This window comes from Lissotriton vulgaris, chromosome 7 (assembly GCF_964263255.1).
Source record: "Lissotriton vulgaris chromosome 7, aLisVul1.2, whole genome shotgun sequence".
NCBI lineage: Eukaryota > Metazoa > Chordata > Amphibia > Caudata > Salamandridae > Lissotriton > Lissotriton vulgaris.
In genome coordinates, this window is record NC_141695.1 from 1,713,503,769 (window position 1) to 1,713,519,490 (window position 15,722).

Here is a 15,722-nt window from a genome sequence, read left to right on the forward strand (position 1 = left end):
TAACCATGTTCAGGCTCCCTCTCCAGAATCAAACTCTGATTCCCAGTTACTCGTGGTCACCAAACAATAATTATCACAATTATCTGAGTAACCAAGGAACCGTAACTGATGTAATGAGCCAGTTGAAATATCACTCTACCAGTTGTGTGTATCTCCACATGCAGGGTATAATGTTTGGAACAAGCATATGCTACTGGCAGGATCAACCAGGTAGCAACACCTGCTGGAGTAGGAGTCATGTGCTTATTCCAGACCAACCTCCATACCCCTTGGGAGACTGTGTGGGTGGTGACGTCCCTCTATCTATTCAGGCTGGGTAGACTGGGCAGTCATATGGATACCTGCAGCCCGGCTTACTCTGCAATGACTGAATGGAAAGGTAGGGGAAAGGTGCAGTGTGAGTCGGACACAGAGGGTTTCAGCCTGACCAGAAGTACGAGCCAGCGAAAAGGCAATTATGTGACCCATAAGGCCTGGGACACCAGCTACATCTAGGTCTTGGACCACCCAACCACCATCACCCACTCTGGTCAGACCATTAGGGGGCAAGATGCCAGGCAGCTTGGCCATTGCTCTGTTGGGTGGGAAGGACCACTTGAGAGGTAGGCTTCCGCAAAAGGCGAACACTTGAGTTGGATGGTCTCAAGCAGGATAGAAGCTCTTTGCTGGAAACAACAACTGAGGCTGGACATGCAGTCCATCCATAAATGAACCAAGAATGCCCAATCGGTCAGAGGATATTGCTGGCTAGAAGGTGCCTGAGTAGGCCGTCTGCACTGGATGTCTACCCTGCCTGCTCTCTGAGAAGGTTGGCTCCTGGACTGATCCCTCAGGCAAGAATGGAAGGCAGACAAAGGCCTAGCATGGGCTTACCAGGGCCTTTACAATGCCCATTGAGAACAAAATGATGACTAATAGACCCCAAGTACCTTGTTCCCACTTATCCAGAGGAAGGCCACTAGCCTTTCTTGTAATGCATGACCATCGGGTGTCAGAAAGAGACATTTGAGCATATTTTTCTGACCTCAAGGAGCCCTGACTAAGTTGAAGCTTCAAATGAGTCCTCATCTGGACTTCCCGGGCAGCCTGGGTGGGCCCAGAGGTCGGCCATCAAGTTGCACCGTACCTCCTGTAAAGCATTTCTGCTTAAATTTGAGGGTCATGGAGGGACTACGTAGACCTGGACATATACCCTGGGGAAAACCCTCAACAGGTCTCTGAAAGCCAACACTGGTCACTCTGAGGCATAGCAGCGGGCGCATGGACACCAGGTCCCAGGAGCCCTCACCAGAGGCCAAGAGCTCTGGCCAGGGTCCCTGTCAGGGCTTTTCAACCAAGTGAAGCATGGATGCCACACCTGGAAATTACGTTTTTTTAATTGATTTTAAATACAAAACTTCAGCAGTGACATTGGTGGGATCCATTTTGCACCAAACACGTGGGCATGGTAAATAGCTCACAGGCGTAATTTTGCACACCTCTAATTATAATTTCAAACACCCCTAGTTTGAAGTTTTTCGTTTTTCCCTCAGTAGGTAGGTCATCATCAGATTCAATAATTGGTGAATTAGAAGGCATCGCTGCTTGGTGCCAGATATCCAATATATTGGTTATTTTCAACTGTTTTGGTCTCGGACTATCCTTAGTCATCCTTTCTTTTCAGTCAGACATTCCATTGTGCTGGCTATCAAGCTTTGCAATTTTACAGACTAAACCTCTCATTTTAATGTTGTCAGTATTATTGCAAAATAAACACTGCCTTCAGTATTACCGATGCCACAGGACGACAGCAACGCAAGGTGTAAACCAGGGATTTACCAGTGATCTCCCAAATCCCGAAGAATTATTTACGGAATCAGGACATTTCTTAATTTGACACTTGAAATCTATGCAGTAATTGCATAATACCGTTTTGGGTGGAATTCCTATTTTAATCGGTATTTATTTTGAACTAGTAACTGGCACCTAACTCAACCGATTCAGAAAGATCCCTTTGGACACATGATTCACAAGAACACGTATGTTTAGGTACTGTTACGGTGCGTGGTGTTTGAGCCAAATCTAATGTTTCGAGTTCTCAAGCATCCTAAGACCAATCTTCGTATTGAGGAACTTACAGTCCTGATTTTATAATGGAATAAACATGACTACAAGGCCCAGAATGCAAAGCAAAATCCTAAACTCAACATATTAAAGAATGGAGGATGAAAGCTCTTGCCCAGAGATGATCCATTGGTCATTGAGCAGGTATTTGTTTTAAATCTTGGTAACATATTTGTAAAAGAGAAATTAATCAGCTTCCTGTCTTTTCTTGTACTTGAGTGAAGGGAGCATTTGGTTTCAATTGGGAACCCGGCTCTTTAGTAGAGTCAAACCAACTACTGATGATGCAAGAGTTCTACTTTTAAAGTGCTGGGAATTCACAATGGGTTTAAATGACAGTTCAACCCAGTTTCAATCTCTGGTCAACCTCTCAACAGGAGCATCCATCAGTGAGCATCGCAAGGGTATGAAGATGACAGCAGGAGCAAAACAGCTAATAGGACACCCTGTATAGGGACTAGAAGAATTCAAAGAACGAACATATCTCAGCAAGAAAGTCCCAAATAGCTTATTATGAAACAACAGCAACAACAAAACTATCCAAACAAAAAAATCATGACCACCAGGAGATTCTGCTTTCTGCCTCGGGCAGTTTCCAGGATAACCATGGGGCATATTAGCCTGGGCACTATCGCCGCTTTAGCTGGACTTTTTCCTGCTAAAGCGGCAATAATTTTATCGCCTTATTAGCAAGCTGTCGCTATCAGCAGTTAGCGACAGCTTTTAGGCGATAGCGGCCGGTGTGGAGCCCACTTTGCATGTCAGCGATATTTATCGCTAATGGCATGCAAAGTGGGCGTACCCAACCCGTTAGCGACTGAAAGCAGTCGCTAACACAGCTATAGCCTATTAGCAAGGCAGGATGTGCGATTAAAAAAGTCGCGCTAAGCGCAATTATCGCCAGACCCTAACACCTGCTCAGACCATGACTTTACCTGTTTATCCAATGGGAGGTGGATATTCAGGTTAAGTCCCCATTAGTGTTAATGCCTGAATATCGCTAGATTTCCAGCAATAATCACGCATTGAGATGCTTTTGCCGGATATTTTATCGCATTAGAGATAAACGTTGCTAATAGTATGTTATTTCTACGATAATATCTGGCGATAGGCAGCGATAAAAAAAAAAATACGCAAAGCGCATTTAGCGATTAATATCGCTATTTTTTGCTAATATGCCCCCAAGTCCTTTATGGTTCTTCTACATGGACAAGTTCATACAAACGTAGGTAGAGCACTTGCACGTTCTTACACAGCGCCTTAGCGAAGCTGCCTACAGCAACTGGGGAAGAAAAAGTAGACTGGCATGTAGTGCTGGGTGTTAAGTGGCCCTACACTCCCTCACGATCTCACCAGAGAGAGCTGTCACCCACAGAATAGTATGTGCTCTAGCACAGTGGAGAGGTTGTGTCCCTGCAAACGTGGGTTGCCTCCGATAATAAAATGCATTCATTTACACAGTTAGCAAGGGGGACTTCTTCGCTAAGGTGGAGGAGCGACGCCCCACAGGAAAAATAAAATTATAATAACAGCATGTCATCATTTTATTTTTCAGCAATCCTCTGTAGGGGTGGGGCGGGCTGGACTGCCCACAGAGCAGGGGGAGGAGTGGTGGGCGCTCTCTGAGTGTGCATGACGGTTTGGCCATATAATAATTGCCTAGATAGTTGTAAGCTGAGATGTAGAAGGCGCTGCACACCTTTTTCTGCTCCTTCGTCTACTGTAAAGCCCGAGCTCCCACCTTCGTGGACGATTGCATTCCAGGCGTGTTACAGCGCGCATCACCTGAAGCATAGACGGCAGCAAGAAATGCAGAAAGTCACACCTGCACATCTACTGCTCTCCCTGCGTCACACGTTGTGCAAACAGCCTCCCAAGTTCCAACACCAACGATAGCTCATTGTACCTGTTGGGTGAGCAGGGGGCGAGTTGTAGCAACCGGCTGCAGGGCACATGAGAACCACGTGGCAGGGAAGTGTCACATGCAGCGAAGAAGATTGAAGGCATGGGAAAGTGTCCCCTGCCCAGGGCCCTGCCTTTCAGGGGGGCCCCGGATAGAGTCAGCTCTGTTCTGAAGAGACCTTGAATAATTCTTAAACAGATAGTTTTAGATACAGTGTTTCTTAAATTCTTTTTTAACGTGGTTGGTGTTTAGTAGTCTATTACAGACATTTTCAACAAAATATGTACGTTTTTTAACACCATGCAACATCTATAAATAAAAAGTTTCTTTCATATCAAAACAGGACATCACATATGAGAAATGGGATGGGTGGTCACAAAGATTATTTGCAATAATATTAGTGAGGTACTGCTGTATTATAATATTGAATACACACATCGCTATCCCTGAATGCTAGATGAAAACACATTTAAAATGTGGACTGTCAGAGACCTGGCCAAAGAGGGCATGAAAGAGCTGACATTGGAACATAAACTCAAAGGTGTTCTGAATAGGTGCTCACAAAATCCTTAAGATGTCCCTGACCTGCATGGACGCCATCTAGGGGTTGACAGGGGTTGCTGCTGCAACCCATGACATGCCCCTTGTGACCCCTGGCACTGCATTTGCGACCCCTAACATCAGCAGTGGCAAAATCAGTGGCAGGAACAGAAGCAGCTCGACCTCATGGAGGTCCCTGGGGACTTCACTCGCCTCTTTTTTTGTCATTTTTTTATTATACTAATAGTGATTTTTTATTACATTATTCACTATTTGTTTAATAACAAATTGACAAAAAAATGCTGGAAAATGACTTTGCCTGGCAGTTGAGGTGTGTACACAAAATGCTTTTAAATGTATGTACGTTCTGTTCGTGTTTGCAGTTTTGAATGTGTTTATGTAAGCGAGACTGTCTATGTGTGAATGTGTGTGCATGTGTAGCCAGAGTGTGTGTGTATGTGCGAGTGTGTGTGTATGTATAAGCATATGTGTGAGTGAAAGTGAAGGTCAAGGGGCATGTGAAATCACTTCTCCTACCCAGTGGCGGCCCCGCCCCACAGCTTTAAAGCATAGAAAGAAATTAAAAATAACATATACTAACATAATGTTATAATCATTTTATTATGTCTTGCTGCTGCAGCTTTGTGACAGGGTGGGGTGGGGCTGCTCACAGAGCAGGGCAGGGGAGGAGTGATAGCCCCCTCCTAAGTGCGCAATGACTGTTCGGCCGGCCTCTCGGGCCGGCCAAAAAAATCATGCGCACTTGGCATGTTCTCCGTGCAGGCTGCATTACAGCCTGCGTAGAGAGCAAGCCCAGGCCCTCAGTCCCTGACTGAGCACCGAACCACAGCACTTAGACCAAGCACAATAGAGTGGGAAGTGGTATATAGGAAGGATCAATAGCCCATTGGTTACTTCCCTACACTCCCCTAATGCCCCATAATTCAGTATTTAGGGACAAGAGAAGCAGATCCAGACGACCTAAAAAGAGACAGGACATGAAGCGCCAAAAAAGCAGAAGGGGAGAGAAGAGGCAGCTGACCTGGTACCAACCTTGCCTGCCCGTCTACATCCCTCATCGAAAACTGCACCAAAGTCGACTCGTCCTGCAGCTGTGACTCTAGAACCTTGGGCGGACTGCCTGCCCTCGATGAAGATCAAGACCTCCATTGAACAGTGGAACTGTTCTAAAGAAAATCCAAAGGAAGAAGACTCTGAGCCCTCCGGAACTGCTAAATCCGACACCCAAAGCCACCACTACTCCCGTCACCTCTGGCCCAAATTAAAGTGGGCCACTAGTGCCAACAAGGTTCTATAGCCCTCCAGAGCTTGCGTCCATTGTGGTTTCACCCCTTGTGGCCTGATCCACGTCACCTGAAGCCTCTGCACACAGGACCCCTTGATTGCGACTGTTCCCTGTAAGTAAACTCAAGTCCTCCAAACAACTCTGCATCCACCGGCAAGGGACCATGGAGATGAGGATCCCAGGTATTCCTATGTTCTCCAGCATCACAAGCCTTGAATTCCCCTGTTGGTTCGCCCCAACTGGCTTACTTGGCCGAGACTGCAGCCTCTTTTTGCAGTGGACTCCTGATGCAAATTTGCACCCTGCACCAGGCTGCCCTTGTGCCGCTGGTGGTCTACTGCTGGTGATGCCTTGGACCTAGCCCGCCACACACCTTAACTCCTGGAGACTGGTCGTGTAAGTCGCTGTACTCTACCTGTTTCCAGAACTTGTTCTTTTTTCCACAGAATAACATTGCCAAACTCAAAAATTTATCTGTGTCCATTTTTTTTACTGAAAATAATTTATAATAAAAAGCGTACTTACCAGAACAATTATTATCTGAGGCCAAAACATATATAAAGATACTTGCAATTTTAATAAATTGGTGTGGATCTCCTTCATAAGTCGTGTTGCCATTAATTGATCATTGTGTGTAATTGCAAATGTCTTGCACTCCTCTATATTAAGCCTAAGTCTGCTCGACCCCACTACTAACCCCAAAATTAGCCCTTTGGGATTGCATAGCTAGCCCTGTACACTCATAAGGGAACCCCTGGACTCTTTACACAGTATATCAATTTATTTATATGTCACTGTTAGAAGGTGGTTCTGACACTCTGAGCCGCCCTTATATTTCGCTTTTTGAGCACCTAACTGTGGAGCTTTTACTGTGGGAGAGCCTCATAAGTGGGGACTCACCCACAGTGAAGTCATGATGGAAGAGATTGCATGCGGATTTTCCTGATGTCCCCCTAGCTTAACAAGGTCACTGCGCTGCAGCTGGAGTAAGGGGCACCGGGCTGGTTACATGCAGACACATGTGTACATGCGTGTGCACACGGGTAGGGGCCGAACAGGGGAGATTCCTGGCATGTGCAGCCAAGGAGCAGGTACAGATGGAATGGTGTGGCAGGACATATGCAAAGCTGGGTGTGACATGGAATAGGCTTTATACAATGGGAAGAAACATGCCAGGGAAATTCAGTGTGTTTTATTGTTTTTCACTCCATTATTTTCCTATGGGGATGTGGAGCCCATGGGCTAATTTCACTTTCCTAAGGCCTACACATTCCTGACACGCACTAAAGTGCACTGTAACTTGTGTGAGAAGATATATTCTGCAGAGTCCAAAGTCATATTTGTACTGCCACCAGGAGCAAGCAGAGGCCAAAACCAGGAAGATCGGACCCCTGCGGGCTGAGAAAGGCCCCCCAGAAGGTAGGCGACCTTTGACCTTTGGCCAACTGGCGACAAAGCATGTGGGGCTCCGAGGCGGGTCAGGACCCGGGGGCTGCCCCCCAGAAGAAGTGAAGTCGGGGTGTGCTGTCGACCACCCTGTGACGATGCCCCTGCGGGGTACCAGGAGCCCACACTGGTCCCAGCGGGCGCGCTCCCCGTGAAGATTGGCAAGGGGAGGAGCCCAGGATCCCAACTCTGGGTCCTGTGTGAGGAAGACGAGGTGGGGAGCGATGTTGCCATCCCCGTGAAAATATGCCCAAGGGGCTCAGGACCCCATCCCGGGCCCGAAGAAAGAGAAGTCGGGCAGCGCCGTCATGCTCCTCTTGAACTGAGGCCCAGGGGCCCGGGACCGAATCCCAGGGTCCGAAGAAGAAGAGGAGGGGGCCACAGTGTGCCAGGAGCCCACCCTGGCCCCTGCAGAAGAGGCAAGTCGGGGAGCCCCGGCGCGCTCCCTATGATGCTGGTGAGGGGGCCCGGGACACCATCTCCGGGCCCCAAAGTGCAGAGGGAGGACGGGGGAGTGCCGTTGCACTCCCCCGCGGCTGCCAGAAAGACAGGGGAGTGCCGCCGCACTCCCCCAAGGCCAGCGGGCCCAGCACGGGCCTCCGTGTCTGCCTGCCGGGGCGGGCAGACCAGAAATGTGGAGCTGGCTCCTGCGGCAGCATGCGAGGGTGCCAAACGTGTGGGGAGCCATCGATGGCCACTGGGGGTGGGCTCCCCAGGTGGCTCTCCAACATGGAGGCATGTGGGGGTCCCAGGTGGGACCGGGAACCCGAAACGAGAGGAAGAGCGGCCAGGGGTGGGCTCCCCGAGCCGCATAGAAGCACTCACCTGGGAGTCCGAGTGGCACTTGGCCCCCCATCGAAGGTGGAGGCGGCGGGAGCCCGCCAGCAGCGATTGTGGTTCTCCCCAAAGCAGCAGGGGAGCCGCTGCTACAATATGCACAAAAAGACGAGGAAGCGCCCCATAATGCCTTGCAGGTCCGGACCGTCCTGCAAGGGCAAACAGACTTTTAGCCCCTAAGGTGTAGAGGTGTATCCTGTATGGTCAGTGGGAGATGCTCAGTCAGGATTATTATGTGTCACCAGGGCTGGGGTGCCTATTTTCAATGCTTGCTGAGGTAATGGGGTGGGTCGCCACTGGGATGGTGCCACTGCGCAGGACTCTTGTGCCAGGTTATGTTCAACTAACTGCATTAGGGGGCAAGATGATGTGCATACCTGGGATTGGTGGTACTAGACCCCCACGCCCCCCTGCGGGAGGGGAGGAGAAGTTATGCAATGTCACAAAGTAATTCCAACAGCTTATGTATATTTGTAAATTGGTGCATAGTATTGAGTAGTGTGTGTGTTTAATAAATGTACTCTTACTTTTATAAAGCAACGTACAGACTGGACTACCAACTATTGAGTGTTATTTCTGCACACCTGTAATGGCGATTACTAGCCCACACCACCTACCTTGAGTGAGCCTCAGACTGCTCTGCCACGCTACCCTCTGAGAGTCAGGCGCTACAATTGGATGTTTGGTACCAGTGAAGGACAAATGTAGTCATGTTATTTGTGCAGGCCTCACAGATACTGCCTCGTTTCCCAACAATCACATAAAGAGCCAGCTTCCTACATACCAAACACCGACACACCCATGCATACCAGCACACACATGCAACTATCACATGCTATTTGGTGCTACGCATAAACCATACAGGCCAAGGATGAGTTAAGCATACAGCTACAGAACTTTGCATGAGTGAGCCGGTAGGTCCAGCTACAGCGACATAGGTAAAAAGAACTGTTCACACTACTGAGAACTACTGAACATCCGACGGTTATGCTGCCACCAATGTGCTTGTGTCACTTAGCTCCAGGTAAGATCAGTAGTCCTCTATCACTCCGAAGGTAGTGCTTGGTTTGCACCTCCTGCTCTAACACGAACACATTACCATTGGACAGGCATAGGTCTAGACCAGAAATCAGTACCCGGGATCCAGATATCGATGCAGCTGGGGCACTCGGGGCAGGGGTGAATGCTGGTCACTATGTGGGGGACTTTTCCATCCCAACCTCTATCATCTCCAGATACCTCCTACTTATAATAGTCCTTGTCTCTTAATACTTGTTCTCTCGGGCCTCTCCTTGCCTCACCTCTCTCTGCCTCATTGTACCCCCGTTATATGTTTTCCTCTTTTTGCTAATAGAGTATTGGCCTCAATACCTATGGATTTGTATAACTTCCTTCCAACACTTGTTGACACATAGCATGGCCATCTGTCTTTTAGGACCTTTCTTGGCAAACCCTATTTCCCAAATATCAATTGTAAGCACTTTTCTCCAACATTTCTTCAATGACAGTTTGTATGAAGTTTGTGAATTACACATCACGCTTACTCACTAACCAGCTCATTTACTAATACTTCTGATATGAATAAGGCACAATTTCAACTCTCCAATGTAAACATTTATGTTGATATATAACTTACCACAGAGGAGAAGAAGTGCCAAAAGTAGTAAGGCAATAGCTCCACCCCCCAAGGAAGGAGGGGCTGCCGTGTTTAAGCAAGTAGTTCCATTTATACAATCACAAACGTTCACGGTCAGGTTCTGGAGGGACTCCATCCCTTGCTTGTCCGATATCTGAAGGCGCATGGTATGGTTTCCTCTGCTTGCTCCTTTGAGCTGGAGCACCTGGAGACTGTCCCCTAGAGCAAAGAACAACAAAGCTCATACAAAGATAATGATCACTTGCACAAAATGCACAAAAGAAAACTTATGTTGCATGATTGAGAGACTCCCACATAGTTGGGACTTGTCAGCAACTTTTAAATATTATGTAATGTTTTCAGAGGCCCCCAGGGAGGCTGATGTGTTAAGGCCAGGAGATTGAGACAGGGATGGAGTGAGAAATGACCTTAGTAGGGAGTGCCCACTGGAATGCAGAGGCTGTTTGTGTGTATCCTAAACCAGAACTGCAAGTTGTGCTGGATGTGTTTCTATGTGACTGATTGTGCGAAAGATAGATTTGAAAAAGTTTAAAAAACAGCACTGATGATGAGGCTCTGCTGACTCAGCCTTTTTACAGATTCATACACTGAGCTGATAATCTGGGCCCATATTATATGATGTGCTCAGGGATGCAATGGCTGCTTTGGGTCCCCTTTTTGTACTTCCTGGGTATTTTGATATTAAAGAAGGGACAATAGATGCTTGTGCAATCCCTTATGTAATACGTATCATGCTGGTGCAATATGTGTAATGGCACAATCGCAAAGAGGCGTTCCCTCATTTGTTTGGGGAGAAGATCCCTTGCAAATGAGGGAACACTTTGCTTCGGCACCCACACTGTATTAAAGATATAAAGGCATGGGTGCAGAGGCAAGGAAGCTGTCGGGAGGCGCACTGACTGTCCGGCACTTTGAAGTGACACATAGTCAATGTCAGGGCCGTACTGGCCATAGCGGGCACCAGGCGTTTCCCTGGGAGGCCGCTATGGTGGGGGCCTGATCTGGGCCCCTGGGGGGGGGGGCAGTTTTGTTACTGGCGGTCTGCAATGTCGGCCCCGGTAACAAAATCGGCTGAAAACGGCCCTCGCAAACTGCTCAGCTGCACTCCCCTCACCCTAGGGGGGGGGGGGGGAGGGGGGGGGGCTGAGCAGTTTGCCAGGGCCGGTTTCTGTTCCCAGTCTGGCCCTGGTCACTGTCCCTCACCCTTCCACTAGAGCACACTTTCTTTGGGGAATAGGGGTCCCAATGACTGTCAGGCATCCTGCCATAGGCGACTGCAGTCACATACTAGACCCTTTTACATTAATAGGGAGGCCGAGACCATCCCCTGCCGAGAAAGGTGAACCAGTGGCTTGAAATGGCTAGTGTACCATTCACTGATGCTCTGGGCCCTGTTTTTGCACTGTACCCAGTGCAACAGGCCTGCACTGACAACACCACACTTGTTATAATAAGACACACTGTCCAGATCTGTGAGTACTGGCGCATTCAGGTAATGGTGTCTTGAAGCACAGACTGGGATAGTGAACACTAAGTGGAATATGACCACTTATGTCAAATCTAGAAAAGGAAAGATGCTGTCAAGCAAAGTGGTGTAACATGCATGGAAATGGTCACAAATAGAATGCACAGTGTGTAATTGTTTGGTGATGTTATAGAGTGTAGTAAGTAATGTTACCGTTACAGGTGCAGTGGGGGTTTCTGATCCCATTCTTGAGACCACAGAGTAGACAGGGATTAATCATTTAACAATCATGGTGTTTGGTTTTGTATGCCTGTGGTGTCTGTCCTTCTATGGCTCTGCAAAGTGGGCTAAGTACACACTTTGTGTAAATAACTCTCAGGGTAGGGAGAGCAAGAAATCAAAATGTTTCTCAATAAACAGAATTTGGGAGGGGCTCAGATCTCAATTGTGAAACTGCAGACACATTAGCATATTGTCCAGGCCTGTGTTTAGCTGTAGGTAAGAAAAAACACTTAAATATTACAGCAAATGGAATGTCACAGTGTGTAGGTAAAGATATAGATATAGACATTGATTAGGCACAGGTGCAGACAAATATCAATTACTCCAGGCAGAGGGTAGTTTGTGGTTCACGTCAAAAGTCTTTGTGTCCATAAGGCTCATTCGGGCAAAGGTTAGAGTTCTAGCTACTGGATTGCCCTATATGCAAATCAGACATAGTATCTCAGTTTCTGCAAGCCCAGCCCCATATTAGCTGGTCAATGGTATTGTGGATCAGTGGCAATGGTTGGTGAGGTCTGCAAATTCACACCCTCGGATTCAGGGCCAGTGAGGGGGAAACTGTGGATGGCCATCTCACTCCTCTGTGCATCACCGGTGCCGAACAGCACATCAGACCTGCTATTCGGGCACTCATCTTCGCTACTTGTGGTCATTGGGCCAATGCAGCAGCTCCTCACTGATGATCACCTTGAGCAGCAGTGGCAGCACAGCACCGGACCGTCAGGGGCCTATGCTGGAAAAGCTGCATAACACAATGGCGTTCTTGTGGGGTCTTCACAGAGCTAACCACGGGGGATGCATTGGGTGACAGAGGGAACACTCACAATTCAAACTCCTACTTGCCTCTCTCCCTGAAGCTAGACTGTTACTTCTGAATTGTCTACACACCTGCAATAGCCTGAGATTCTTCTTTTGGATAGTCCCTCCTCCTGCAAGGCCATGCATTCTCCTTCCATCTTTGAGTAGTCAAGCAGGACTTGAAGGTCTGACTATGGGCATACCTTCTTTTTTTCAACACGTTTCCAGCTTCAGAGGATACCCCTTCACCTCTGGGAGACTGGCTTGCTTACAGACACCATTAACAGAGCACACAGTAGCCTTTTGCGAACACTGTGGAGAACTCCCTTCCTTGGTCAAGAAGAATTCGGAAGTGAAACAAAGTAGAGTGGTTTGCGTTCCATTTTTGCTCTCATTTCCATTCCAAGATATGAATCCAATGTCTAAGGTTTCAGAACCAGACTGGGTTGTTTCTCCTTCAAATGTCAACTTCTGGCAGTTTGTCAGGCGCAGTTTTTATGCAAAATGATGGTTTTCAAACCAGGTAGCAATATATTGGCTCCAAACAAGAGTATACGAAACATAATGGAGTGTGGGTCCTTGCATCTGGCTGCCATCCGCTTGCCGAAGCCGTAATCAGGGAAAGCCTAAAGGGCGAGTCTTGCCTAGAATCTTTTCTCACTTTGAACAACAAAAATTGCAGTTCAACCCGTCAATCCACAACCTACCAAATGGCAGTGTTTATCAACAACTTATCAGCAGCCCCTTGCTAACATAGCCTTCCTTCCTTCAAAACTTCATGACTTCAGCATCTGAGATTTCACCCTCCAATAACAGGAAAGCAGTTACTGCACTTCCACCTCCTAGGAAGCTGTATTTACTCTCCATCTTGTGTCATACTAAACTTAAAGCAGTCCTAAATGTATGCCAAAGGCCCCAGTACCCAGTGTCTAAACAAACACAGAGACCTACTACCACAAATGTGTTACTTATTCACTGCATTCAAATACTCGACAACCACAAATTGTAAGCAGAAAATCTAGGGTTCACACTCAAGATAAAAAGTGATCAGTAGACCAGGTTCTTTTGTGACCGAAGCATTTATTTTAAAAAAGCATATGAAATAACTACCTATGGCCCTGCGTTTAGAACCTTCAGAATCAATCTTTAGAGCCAAGCTGAAGACTGCTTTATTTACACAGTAGTTCTCTCCACACTTGTAAGTTCCAGCAGGTATTAGCTCCTTAGCGCGGGGACACGCCGCTGTGCGTCACCAAGCGCTCTATAAAACCCCCTAAATAAATAAAGAACTCAAAACACTGGAAAAAATGCAAACACATATCTTAAAGTATTTCAAAACTGTACACTGAATTAAACAAGCATTGGAATACCCAACAGGTCTCGCTTTTGGGACCTTATAAGTATTTAGTTATGCAGCACAATATGCTTGCAAGGCTACACACTTATAAGGTCCCAAAGGCGAGACCTATTGGCTACGACAATGCATCCTCCCATCACTTTTAGCAAAAGTAAAGAAATCGAAGTGTTTTTCTATTTCTTTACTTTTGCTATAATCGCGGCAACCTTGCTTTACTTTTTAAGGCAAAAGTGAAGCGCCGGTGCCGCAATTATAGCAAAAGTAAAGAAATAGAAAAAAACATCTATTGTTTTACTTCTGCTATAATCGCTGCACCTGCGCTTCACTTTTAATGTTAAAAGTAAAGCGCCGGTGCCGCGTTTATAGCAAAAGTAAAGAAATAGAAAAGAAATCTATTTATTTTCTTTTGCTATAATCGCGGCACACGCCTTTACGGAGCCAAAGTGAAAGAAAACGTGTTGCGTGCTTGTGCACGTGAGCACAAGCTGGTGGCCCCTTGGCCGCTTTTGGAAGCACTTCCAAAAGCGGCTTACTAAATTTCTCACCAGACAGCGCATGCGCTGGCTCAGGCAAGACCTAAAACATTACAATCTTCATAAAAGGCATATTTTTATTTTTCAAATACTTTACACTGTAGAAACAAATTAAAAAAAGAATAAGCAAGTGTAAAGGAAGACAATTGCCAAGGCCTAATTTTCATTCCACAGGACTCAGAGATGAAAGATGTTTCAGCCATTTGGTCCTCTGCAGTAGCCCCAGGAGCAGATTGGTGGGCCTCCAAGAAAAGAGACATCTGCTTTTCAGTCAAGCTAACTACACCTTCTGCCTCAAATGCCAGCTGAGTAAATGCAGCAGCGGGCCCCTCCCCAGTGCCATAAAATCATTTTTGTACCAAGGCCTGAGTTTTTGGCCAATATGTGTTATTCATGGAATACAATTAATCCAGTCTTTAAAGTCTGCTGTTTAATAGGATCCTGGACAAAATAAAAATGTTGCTGTGGTTTTTAATGCCGAGCTGTGAGAGGTAGGGAGCATCATAGAGAGTGAGGCGGGTCTCTGATTGTGGAAGCGTCACAAGAGGGAGAGAGCAGGAAAACATACACATTCCCATTGAGTGCTGAATGATAAAGATAAAAATCATTCCCCTAAAAGCCAGATAATCGAAAGGATGGTGAAAAGGATATGCTCCAAGTGATTGATAAACAAAAGAGGAGGAAGGTAAGTCATGGAATTAGAAACAAACAAATGTGAGTCACAGTAAAGTTAACCAATGGTGAGCAATGATCGGGTATTAAAATGCACTGTAGGTTTTTGGTATGGTCCACAAGATGCTTTCACCTTCAGTCTGCAGTCAAGAACTGAAAAGGTCTGATCTATATAAAAGTTCACAAAAACTCATGAGAAGGGCCACCCTTAGCTGTAACAATCAAAACCAAGGACAATAGTCCTATGCCAGTTGTAAAGGCAGAGGAATGAAAATCCAGGATGGCAAAGAAAGATCCAGGATACCAGTTTCACGTGTAGTGGGACAAATATGGCAGGGGTATACACCTGTTTAACTTTCAGGTGACACCTGCCACACCAGTGACAAAAAACATAAAATAACATATCAAATCCTAGGTACTCTCTGTGGCATCTATAAATGTTTTAAATAAAGTACGTGTCAACACTAAAATGCAGTTTAAGTTAATTATCACCAAGATTAATTAGTGACGATGCTATATTATTATAAATTCCTGGGACATATTATATTTCTATAAATACAGCATAAGAATGGCAAATATACGGGATAATAAGATAAAATGATTACGTTATGTCAGAAGTGCTACAGTAAATGAATGGTGTAAACTGAGCTTGGTTCACTGTGGGCCTCATTTGAAAACTGACAGAGTGGGGCGCAGAGTTTGCCTGGCTGCAAGATGGCCGCCTTCTGAGGAGACTCTGCCAGCCGGACGATCATCTGTTAATTTTCAGTGTCTGTAAGCAGCATCAGGGCCATTGTGAAGCAGCATAGCCCAATGATAACTT

At 46.6% G+C, this 15,722-nt stretch overlaps 1 protein-coding gene across 1 annotated transcript in view; it reads right to left on the reverse strand.

Moving 5' to 3' along the window:
- The window catches only part of LOC147706375 (cadherin-like protein 26), a 359,502-nt gene that overhangs the window by 92,574 nt on the left and 251,206 nt on the right, over window positions 1-15,722 (reverse strand). Inside the window, exon 12 of the mRNA XM_086932874.1 lies at window positions 9,772-9,990. Within this exon, the coding sequence (XP_086789000.1) occupies window positions 9,772-9,990 (219 nt within the window). The remainder of the gene's footprint in view (window positions 1-9,771; window positions 9,991-15,722) is intronic.